At 42.3% G+C, this 10,859-nt stretch overlaps 1 protein-coding gene across 1 annotated transcript; it reads left to right on the plus strand.

The window, feature by feature from the left end:
- Nucleotides 1–8,471: 8,471 nt before the first annotated feature.
- LOC123129976 (probable GPI-anchored adhesin-like protein PGA18) lies at nucleotides 8,472–9,658 on the plus strand. Its single transcript, XM_044549931.1, has one exon. It carries the CDS (start codon nucleotides 8,521–8,523, stop codon nucleotides 9,400–9,402), a length of 882 nt encoding a protein of 293 aa, XP_044405866.1. The 5' UTR covers nucleotides 8,472–8,520; the 3' UTR covers nucleotides 9,403–9,658.
- The last annotated feature ends 1,201 nt before the right edge of the window (nucleotides 9,659–10,859 follow it).

The following is a 10,859-nucleotide window of genomic DNA, read 5'->3' on the forward strand; positions in this document are numbered from 1 at the left end:
GGAGGACTAGTTCTAATTGGTGTTTCAAGATTTTCAGTTTCAAGCTCTTCATCAGTTTCAGCATTCTCAAAAAGCTATAGTTCTAGCAAGTTGTTCATCAAGAAATTCACCTAGTGGCACATTATCATCAAGCAAGGTACTAGCATCATCATAAGTAGCATACATAACAGAAGTAGCATCATCAATAACTTGCGACATATCAGAATTGATAGCATGTGGTGGTGTTGCAAATTTACTTATAACAGAAGGTGAATCTAAAGCAGAGCTAGATGGCAGTTCCTTACCTCCTCTCGTCTTAGAGGGAAAAATCTTAGTCTTAGCATCCTTCAGATTCTTCATAGTGATAAATTGATAATAATTCCAAGTGACTCAACAAATATAGCTATGCTTGCCGGCAACGGCGCAAGAAAAGGTCTTGATAACCCACAAGTATATGGGATCACAACAGTTTTCGAGGGTAGAGTATTCAACCCAAATTTATAGATTCGACACAAGGGGAGTCAAAGAATATTTATAACTATTAGCAGCTGAGTTGTCAATTCAACCACACATGGAGATTAATTATCTGCAGCAAAGTGATCAGTACCAAAGTAGTATGATAGTTTTGATAGTAGTAGCAACAACAATAGTAACGGTAACAATGATAGCAATTGTTTTGTAGCAGTGACAATAGTAACAACAGCAGTAGTAACTTAGCAAGAATAATATGTAGGAAAATCATTGGCATTAGATCGGTGATTTGTTGAATGATATTCATCATGTGACAGTTACAACCTAGGACGATACGGCACTAGCTCCACTTTATAAATATAATGTAGGCATGTATTCCGTAAATAGTCATACGTGCTTATGGAAAGAACCTGCATGACATCTTTTGTCCTACCCTCCCGTGGCAGCGGGGTCCTATTGGAAACTAAGGGATATTAAGGACTCCTTTTAATAGAGAACCAGAACAAAGCATTAACACACGGTGAATACATGAACTCCTCAAACTATAGTCATCACCGGGAAGTGTCCCGACTATTGTCACTCCGGTGTTGCCGGATCATAATATGTAGTAGGTGACTATAACTTGCAAGATCGGATCTAGAACATAGATATAATGGTGATAACATAAACGGTTCAGATCTGAAATCATGGCACCCGGACCCAAAGTGACAAGCATTAAGCATGGCAAAGTCATAGCAACATCAATCTCAGAACATAATGGATACTAGGGATCAAGCCCTAACAAAACTAACTCGATTACATGATGAATCTCATCCAACACCTCACCGACCAGCGAGCCTACGAAGGAATTACTCACTCCCGATGGGGAGCATCATGGAATTGGCGATGCAGAAGGGTTGGTGATGACGAAGATCGAAGATCCCCCTCTCCGGAGCCCCAAACGGACTCCAGATCTGGCCTCCCGATGAAGAACAGGAGACGGCGGCGGCTCCATCTCGTGGAACGCGATAATTCTTTCTCCCTGATTTTTTTCTGGAAAAATAGGATTTTATAGCGTCGGTTTCAGGGTCTGCGGGGCCACCAGGTGGGGACAACCCACCTGGGCGCGCTTGGAGGGGGGCCCTGGTGGGTTGTGCCCACCCAGGTGCCCCCCTCCGGTGGTTCTTGGCTCCAGAAATTCTTTTTATTTGTATATAAAAATTCCTCGCAAAGTTCCGTTCCAATCCGAGAACTTTTATTTCTGCACAGAAACAACACCATGGTAGTTCTGCTGAAAACAACGTCAATCCGGGTTAGTTTCATTTAAATCATCTAAATTAGAGTCCAAAACAAGAGGGGAAGTGTTAGGAGAAGTAGATACAACGGAGACGTATCAACGCCAACGTTGTCAACTCCATGTACAATCAATCAATCACAAATCACGATTTTTTTGTTCATCAACCTCGTGTATTTTTTTTTGCAGAAAGAACCTCAAAATTTCATAATTTGTCAACAATGATCAGGTGCAGATGATATATTCTCCCTGGCGGGCGTCAATGGGCGATGGGTCGAGGTTACAAAGCATGAATACAAGAAGGATTCAAACTATTGAAATTTTGATCGGGTCAACAATTTCTCAAAGCTTCATAATCCAATTCTTTTATAGTATACAATATGCTTCCTAATTTTTAAGGCCTCACAATTAATTAAGGTATTCAATATAGATTGATCATCCAATTTTGACTGGGTCAACAATTTCTCAACCTCTCCAATTGAATTCTTTTAATTCACTATGTTCCCAAATTTTGAATCTCTTTCATTTAATCGAGGTATTCAATTTTGATTTGGTTGACGATTTTGACTGGGCCAATGATTTTCAAATCAATCGGCTGCAACTGGCCTAGAAAAAAGAAGTGTCACCATGTGATATTGTAGTATCAATATAGTACATGCAACCACCGACGCAGAAATCTTCCCACATAAATATAGGTTGGTTAGCGGATGACACAGTCATCTCCCTACCCGCCTAGCTTAATATTCCATCAGTGATAAAATATAAAGGGTATTAATTTTGTAGAAAGTCCAACTTCTTTAACTTTGACCAAGTTCAGAGCAAAAATATCAACATCCACAATATTAAACAAAAAAGGTATGAAAATTCATTTCGTGATGAATCTAAAAATACTGATTTGATCCTATGAATTTTGATATATTTCTCTACAAATTTGATGAAACTTAAAAGGTTTGACTTTTCAAAAAATTAATACACCTTATATTGTGAAGCAGAGTGATTAGTTTTTTAAGATACCCAACAACATGAACGGCACAGCAAAGCGCGCACAACGCTTCTAGTTAGTAGTATATCTAAGAACAATTGGCATCCTATTGATGATCGATCAACCTTCTTAGTCCAGCTAGTGGTTGTGTCGTCTAGAGATCTATATGGAGTCAGGGCCGGCCCTGGGGTATGGCCAGAGGGGCATGATATAGTACACGTGTAAGTATAGCCCAGCACAAAATAGGCAACGGAAAAAATCAAGAGAGGAAAGAAAAAACAAGATGGCCTAGGCCCGTCAGATAGCTAGCGCACTTACGTGTCAAACAAATCAATGGGAACTCAGAAGATCTGGCTTTTGATTCTTGAAAAAAAAATGATCTGGGTTTTCGTTTTCGTCGGTTCTTATTCGTTGTCCCATCGGCCCACGGCTCCATCGCTCCTCGCTCGGTGCCTCGGCCGCTCCCGCTCGTTGTCGCCGCTGGCCCGTTATAGTGTTATCGGTACGGGGCGCACACCCCCGATCGGCAATGGGCCAGCCCATTTGTCATTTTATTCCTTTTTGTAAACTGCTGCAAAAATGACGCTGGTGTGGGTTTCGAACTCACGCAGCCAAGTTTATGTACAAGACACACTAACCACCCCAGCCAGCCTTCCTTACGATCTAGCAAACAAGTTTGTACCTCTTTAATTATTATTTTATTTTTTTCCATTTTTTTTCTTTTTCTTTTTCCTTCTTTTCGTTTTCTTTTTTCTTTTTTCCAATTCAATGCAACAACTTCATCGGATTTTATGAACGTTTTTCTAAATTTCCTGAAGTTTTTTCAAAATAGATGAACGTTGTTCTCATTGGATAAACATTTTCTAAAATCGGTGAACTTTTTCCAAATTTGATGAACTTTTTTTGAAGTCGATGAACCTTTTTCAAAATCTGTGCATTTGTTTTCTAATTCGATGAACCTTATTTTTAAATTCGTGAACTTTTTTAAAGTTTATTAAAAAAATTCAAAATTGATGATTTTTTTTTCAAAATAAGTTATTCTTTTTTCAAATTCGATGAACTTTTTGTAAATCGATGAACTTTTTTTAAAATTCGTGAACTATTTTTTAAGTTTGACAACTTTTCTTCAAAACCGATGAACTATTTTTCAATTCGATGAACTCTTGTTCAAAATCGATGAACTCTTTTCAAAACCGATGGATTTTTTTCAAATTGATGAAGTTTTTTCAAAATCGATGAACTTTTTTCAAAACCGATGAACTTTTGTTCAAAATCAATGAACTCTTTTCAAAACCTATGAACTCATTTTTTCAAAACGATGGACTCTTTTCAAAATCGATGAACTCTTTTTCTTTTTTTCAAAATGGATGGACTTTTTTCAAAATCGATGCTATAATCAATGAACTTTTAGATAAATCTATGAAATTTTCTTAAAATCGATGATCTTTTTTTCAAATTTACCTTTTCTTTTTTCAAAAAGATTTATATTGGCTTTACTAAAGGAAACGTTAACTGGGATGGTTTTTCTAGGAGCGTACAGAAGAACTAGTTCGGTGTAGTGGTTCGAATGATGTTGTGCTAGGTTCGAATCCCACTGTTCCCATATTTTCAGTTCGGATTTGTTTTTTTCTTCTTCACGTCTGCTTTGTTCACTCGGTTCGTGGGCCGGCCCGTTATGCGTCGCTAGCGAGCGCCGGTAGAGCCAGCCGGCGCCTGAAGCGCTGGTTAGGAGCTCCCATCAATGCCCCTCTTAAAATTCGAAGCCTAAAGTAGATGTGTTACACGAGAAATAAAAAGACCAACGTAGACCGTACCAACATCTAATATTTGACGTCACATTTGAATTTGATACTATTCACATCCATAATTGTCCCTTTGCTCATCGAATTATGCATCTTACATAAATGTTCTAAATGACCATTTTTTATAATAATTCCAGGGTTGTAGTTCGGTGCATAGGTAGCTCAGAGGAACCATAGCCGTCGCTTCCTCTCCAAAAAAGCTTAGGGTTCCTATGCCTCCCGCTGGCGCCCCTGCCGGCCCACCTCGTCTCCGGTGGCCCTAGGGCCATGGGGACACGGTGGATCTCATCCCTTACCAGCGGGACGGCTTCGTTTTTAGATGTTTCTTTGAATTTTGTTAGGGTTGTGTCCTGCTAAGGAGGGCAAGAGAACGACGGAAGATTGAATAAGGTTCTCCCTACTTAGCCCCCGTCTCGATGGCGCATCTAACATCGTCGGAGAGTGTGTGGAGGTGTGTCTCCGGCGGATCTCGTAGGATTCAGTAGGTGGTTTGTCTTTGGTGGATCTACTCGGACTCGGTCTTGGTTCGCCTACGTTTATGTGTCATTAGATTGGATCCTTCCTATCTATGGGTCTCTTTATCGACGGCGGTTGCTATTCTAGTGAGCTGGTCCTACGGGCCTTAGCACGACAAGTTCCCGACTGTCTACTACAATAAGTTCTGCCCGGCTCCGGCGAGGGAAGGGCGATGACGACGGCGCGTCTTCGGCTCTCTTTAATGCTTGTAGTCGTTGCTAGATGGTCTACGGATGGATGTAATTTTTATTATTCCTATTGTTCATTGTATTGTCAAGATTGAAAATGAATAGATCGAAAGATTTCTCACAGAAAAGAAGCTCAGAAGAACCATTAAAAGGACAATCGTGTGGTCTCCTTCGAGGGAGCGATGTAATTTCACTTCCTTTTTATTGCATTCTCATGAATCTATGGGATACACAGATTTGGAATAGCCATACGTTATATAGGTTTGGAAAAGATGAATGGGCAGGACAAAGCCCATCAAGGTCCAGAGTTGGACATGGTATTTTTCTCTTCCCTGATCTTGTGTGGTTGTTACATTACAACGAGGACTAGATGCATTCATGAACCTGAGGAGACAATATAGGGTGATTATATCGTGGCTATCATATTTACCTATTTTACAAAGAATGATCGGATATAATTTACTGGAACAATCCATTGTGTGCCTTTCACGCTTCCGTCAGTTTAATTTCCTCACACTTTAAGTAGTCTTGTGATCAGGTAGCTCGCAATCTGAATTTCTGTAATGAATATTTTTTTTTGGTCCAACGAGTAAAACGTAGACTTGGTGACCCTCAAAAGGGATGATATTTTACATAATGAGTAAATCATGATGTCCTTAGATATTTCTTATGAGTATTTCTTCTTTTCTGCGGAAAAGTTTCTTGTCTTCCGAACTCTTGGATGTGGGCAGAACTCTTGATGAGCCGAGGCACCCGCAGCATGCCATTGTGAGTCAAGTTTGCCATTGTTTGATGGGAAGTTTTCAAGTGCTACATGTAGAAGGACGCTATAGTGGCTGCAATCTTGCTGCTAAGTGACACGTACTGTCACCCTGTTTCTAATGAAAAAAACTGAAGAACAATGACTCATTTAAACATTGTTCAATTTTGTGGTTCATGAGCCTTTTCTTCAAAGTTTACTTAAAAGTTGGGTTATTAGGTAAAAAATGGTTCCTTTCCTTTTGTGCTTGCAATTTATTGTCCTGACAAAAACACTTTTTATTGCAGTGCTAAAGAAAATGCGTCTACTACTTGACTGAACTAAATACTCTTGATAGCAAATGCCCTCTCTGGGCATATTCGTAGATTCAAGGTGAGGAGACATGCCAGCATACAGACCAGCCTTGAAAATAGTCAGATAAACATTGCAAGATGTTGGCAGAAATACATACATTGCACATGTATGATGTTAGAACAAGAGCGTAAAGTTGATTGATTTTTGATAGCATCACCTGAATATATCACTCACGGATTCATGAATGTTCTCCGTCACAATGCACGTCCATTCACCTAGTAAAAGCAATGATTTGTTGGTAGTAGAGGCATCTCATGTTTCAAAGGGTTAAACATTAGCCGTCGTGACCCGGCTCCATGGCTGGCTCAATCTCGCACCTCTGTTGGTGCCGAACCCTAGGCAAATTCCCCCAAATCTCTTGTTGTTTCTATTGCTTGACCGAATGTGAGGAGCGATAGTAGTTCAATAACTCTCGTATAACCGAGGGAAAAAGAAATGAAGAGAAGTCGGCGAAAGTATCAAGTGGTACATCTACTTTTTATAACATCACATGAAGCCGGCAAAAAGGAAAGTTGACCAACGAAGAAACTGCATAGGGGACATATCAGGAGTGAACATTGCGTGGGCGCCACTGGCCGCATCCCATTGTTTTGTTGTGCAGAAGAAGAAATGACCGCCGATGCTGTTGGCGCCTCCATCTCTATGACCTTGCCGTCCAAGCCCGCGATAGCAACAAACACGCAGTACTAGAGCATGGGAGGAGAGCTGATCAGGGAAATCGCCTTTCTTGACCACAGGAGAATTAGTGATGGGCGACTCCACGCGACACTGATGTGATTTCAGGCCACACTAAAGGATGTCGGAGAAGGGGGCCGTAGGACGAACTCAACAACATCGGTAGTGGGCTTGGTGGATATTGTGTCGAGGGCTCAGGGACGCACTCGGTGATGGTGGTGGACCTCGGGGAGGGGGACCTCATACACGTGGATGCAGTGGAAAAGAGGGTGCACGGGCTTGGAGGCATTACTCATCCACCTCTTCTGGAAAAGAGAGCTCATCGGGGCCAACCGCGTGAAGGAGGAGCTTGAGGTAGCTTGAAGGAGGCGACGACGGGAGCTGGATCCATGTGGCAAGCCAGAGTGGAGGCATCCCACGTGGGAGCAGTGATTTCGGTGCCTAGGCTTAGATGCCCCTGCTATCATGTTTGTTCATTGCTGCATGGAGATTCAGGATATGGGGCATGAGGTGGCATTGCTAGGGCGTGGAAAATCTCCATAACAAACTATAAATGCATGAATAGTGCGATACATGTGGGTCTATCGTGTAGCACACGAGGAAGGTTCGGACGAATGACAAACGGTGCCATCTTGGTTGGATTCTGATCCATGGCACCTAATCGTCTGCTTTCATCTAAGTCGTGGCTCACTCTGCTGCCCGTGGCGTCAGTTTGAAACTTTGAATCCGAGTCATGGCCTAAAGATTTGTGCAGCTCCAGTTGGGGCCTGCAGTGTAGGATCGTCGGTACACACACCGAATGTCATCCACAGCCGACACCGGCCAACAGATTGCTAGCTTACCAGACGCTACAAGAGGTAGTGTCCTTCATGAAGTTTGTGTGCTTCATCACCAACCAGGTCATCCTAAGCCATCATGGACAACCCATTCATCTACGTGGTTGACTTCAACATTGGAGACGACTTCTGGTGGCCGTTGCTCATGTCACACCTTTCTCACCATGGTAGCAAGTTGTTTCATGTCACGTCACTTGCCACCACATGAATGCACCGCACGGATACGCATGCACCTACATTTGTGCACGGTGTCCGTCGGAGTTCGCGCGCGTCCCTAGGGGCTCCCATTCCATTACGACGAGAAGGACATCCTGGTCTGGGTTTGAAGTAACGTAATGGTACCTACAACAATCTCGAAAAGAGTAAAAGTCCTGGATTTCGAGAGCATCTGAGCTCGCGCTCAGAAATCTATTTTTCTTCCCACAGTCCATACATAGAGAGAAACCAGAAAAGAAAACGCAAAACACGCATACATGCATGCAAGCTTCCACAAATGGGTTACCACATACCTTTCTGGGGCTCTGGTGACCTCACATTCTTTGTTGACCGCTTATGACCTCACATTCATGTGAGGGATTTCTTAACCTCACATTGTCTCTATAAAAGCCTATCACCTCTATGAATCATGTGTCTCCACCATTTCAAATCCTCCGCGCGCCTAAGATACCACTTGAGAAATTACTAATGGCCAACGGAAAGAATGTCATGGCCATGTTATTTCTCACCACCATTGTCGCGGTGGCGGCCACAAGGCCAGCCGAGACCTATGGCGCTGCGGAGGAGAACACATTGAAGATGGCTACCCCCAGCAGGAAAGGGGTTGACGCTACCTTAGCAGCTACACGTGTTGTTGCTGCCGAGAAGTCCATCAAGAAGGCTGAAAGCGCCTCCACACCAGAAGAGGCCGCGGTTGCCAAGCAAGATGGAGCAAAATCTGCTTCTGCTGCATTAAAGTACAATGCCATCTCTCAGCAGGCAAATGGTAAAGGTTCTTCTACCTCCCTAGGCAGGAAAGAAGCAGTCGGTACTTTAGCCGCCGCACACTATGTCGCCGCCGAGAAGTCCATCAAGAAGGCCGAAACCGCCAAGACACCTGCAAAGGCCGTGGCTGCCAAGCGAGACGCGGCAAAGTCTGTTGACGATGCATTAAAGAATGGTGCCATCTCTCAGAAAACAGCTGGTACAAGTTCTTCTACCTCCCCCAATAGGAAAGAAGGCACCACTGCTGCTGCTAAGATGTTCACCAAGAAGGCTGAAACCGCTACCACACCTGAAGAGGTCGCGGCTGCCAAGCGAGCTGCAGCCAAGTCTACCGCTGCTGCATCAAAGTATGGTGTCATTTCTCAGCAAGCGCCTGGTACAAGTTCTTCTACCTCCCCTAGCAGGAAAGAAGTTGCCGGTACCTTGGCAGATGCTCGCATAGCTGCTGCCGAGAAGTCCATCAAGAAGGCTGAAACCGCCACCAGACCTAAAGAGGCAGCAAAGAAGGATGCCGCGAAATCTGAGGCTGATGCAATGAAGTACGGGGCCCTCTCTCAGCAGGCCGCCGGCAAAAATGGTGCCTAAGTGGTGCCTTAAACACCTATTCACGCGCAACATCGTCTGCATACTACCATGCATGCAAAATAGCAGCATTGAGATACCACGTTATGCTAATTCTCATGCATGCACGCTTTGTTTAAACGTTCCCATTACGAATCATGTATTAATGTCTTGTTTGTTTTATTTTTAGTCGTAAGACATGCTTGACTTGCTTTAAAAAATACAACAATCGATGTATACATGTATTATCTGAAAATTAATAATATGAGTTCCACCGCAATTTGTGTCTTTTTTTCATAATTTGGGTGCAATCAATGCACACATCCAATACACAAAATTGGACGAGTCAATGTGTTATGGCTCCATGGAGCCGCGAATCATGTTTAATTGTCTTTCTTGTTTTACTTTTAGTAGTAATGTCTTGCTCGTCAATGTATTATGGCTACATGGAGCGGCATAATGATATATGATATATCTTCACTACTTCAAAAAGAACTTAAGGTTTCGTCATACATCTGCCCTTCATCCAACCTCCCTACCAATTTTTTTGATTTTTTTCTGTTTTGATTTTTTTCTCCCATCTTCAATTTTTCTCCCCATTGATTCTACCTAAAAACCGCCTCAATGTCACATGTTTACTGTATATGTCAAGGCCTCCTTTGGTTCATAGGTAGAAAAATCGTAGGAATAGGAAAGTCATAGGAAATGAGATGACGTGTATCTCAAATTTTATGAGTAGGAATAGGAAAGAAGATGCCCTTTGATTCACATCATAGGATTTTTTTTTTCATTGAATCTAGGTTGATGTTTATTTTCCTATGAAATGTGGAGGATAGGAAGAATTCCTCCATAGGATTATGATTCCATTCCTACAATCCAAAGAGCTCTAAAAGAATTTTTCCTATAGAAATCCTATCTTATGAAATTCTTACAAGATTCGTCCAAATCAAAGGAGGCCCAAGTGGTTGTAATGAGACGGTGGCTGGGCACTTCAGATTTTTCGCGTAACTGACTATCAAATTGAGTCATCTGCCGTCCTTTTGATGATCGTAAGAAAGTTATATGTTTACTGTATATGTCAAGTGGTTGTGACTATCATTACCGACATACAAAGTTATATTTTCTTGTCTTAACGAAGGGTTGCATACAATGCGCGTAGGTCTTGACGCCAACGTTGTCAACTCCATGTACAATCAATCAATCACAAATCACGACTTTTTTTGTTCATCAACCTCGTGTATTGTTTTGCGGAAAGAACCTCAAAATTTCAAAATATGTCAACAGTGATCAGACGCACATGATATATTCTCCCTGGCGGGCGACACAAGGGGTGCGTCAATGGGCGATGGGCCGAGGTTACAAAGCATGAATACGAGAAGGATTCAAACAATTGAAATTTTAAATACAATTAAAGTGCACAACCAATTTTTGAACTAGCGTGTGCCGGTCTCTTATGTTCGTGGAACTTCAGATCCTTGTAG

Source organism: Triticum aestivum, chromosome 6A (genome assembly GCF_018294505.1).
Source record: "Triticum aestivum cultivar Chinese Spring chromosome 6A, IWGSC CS RefSeq v2.1, whole genome shotgun sequence".
Lineage (NCBI taxonomy): Eukaryota > Viridiplantae > Streptophyta > Magnoliopsida > Poales > Poaceae > Triticum > Triticum aestivum.

What these genes read in the sequence shown, in the direction of transcription:
- LOC123129976 (XM_044549931.1), top strand. Translation starts at nt 8,521, where the DNA reads ATGGCCAACGGAAAGAATGTCATGGCCATGTTATTTCTCACCACCATT.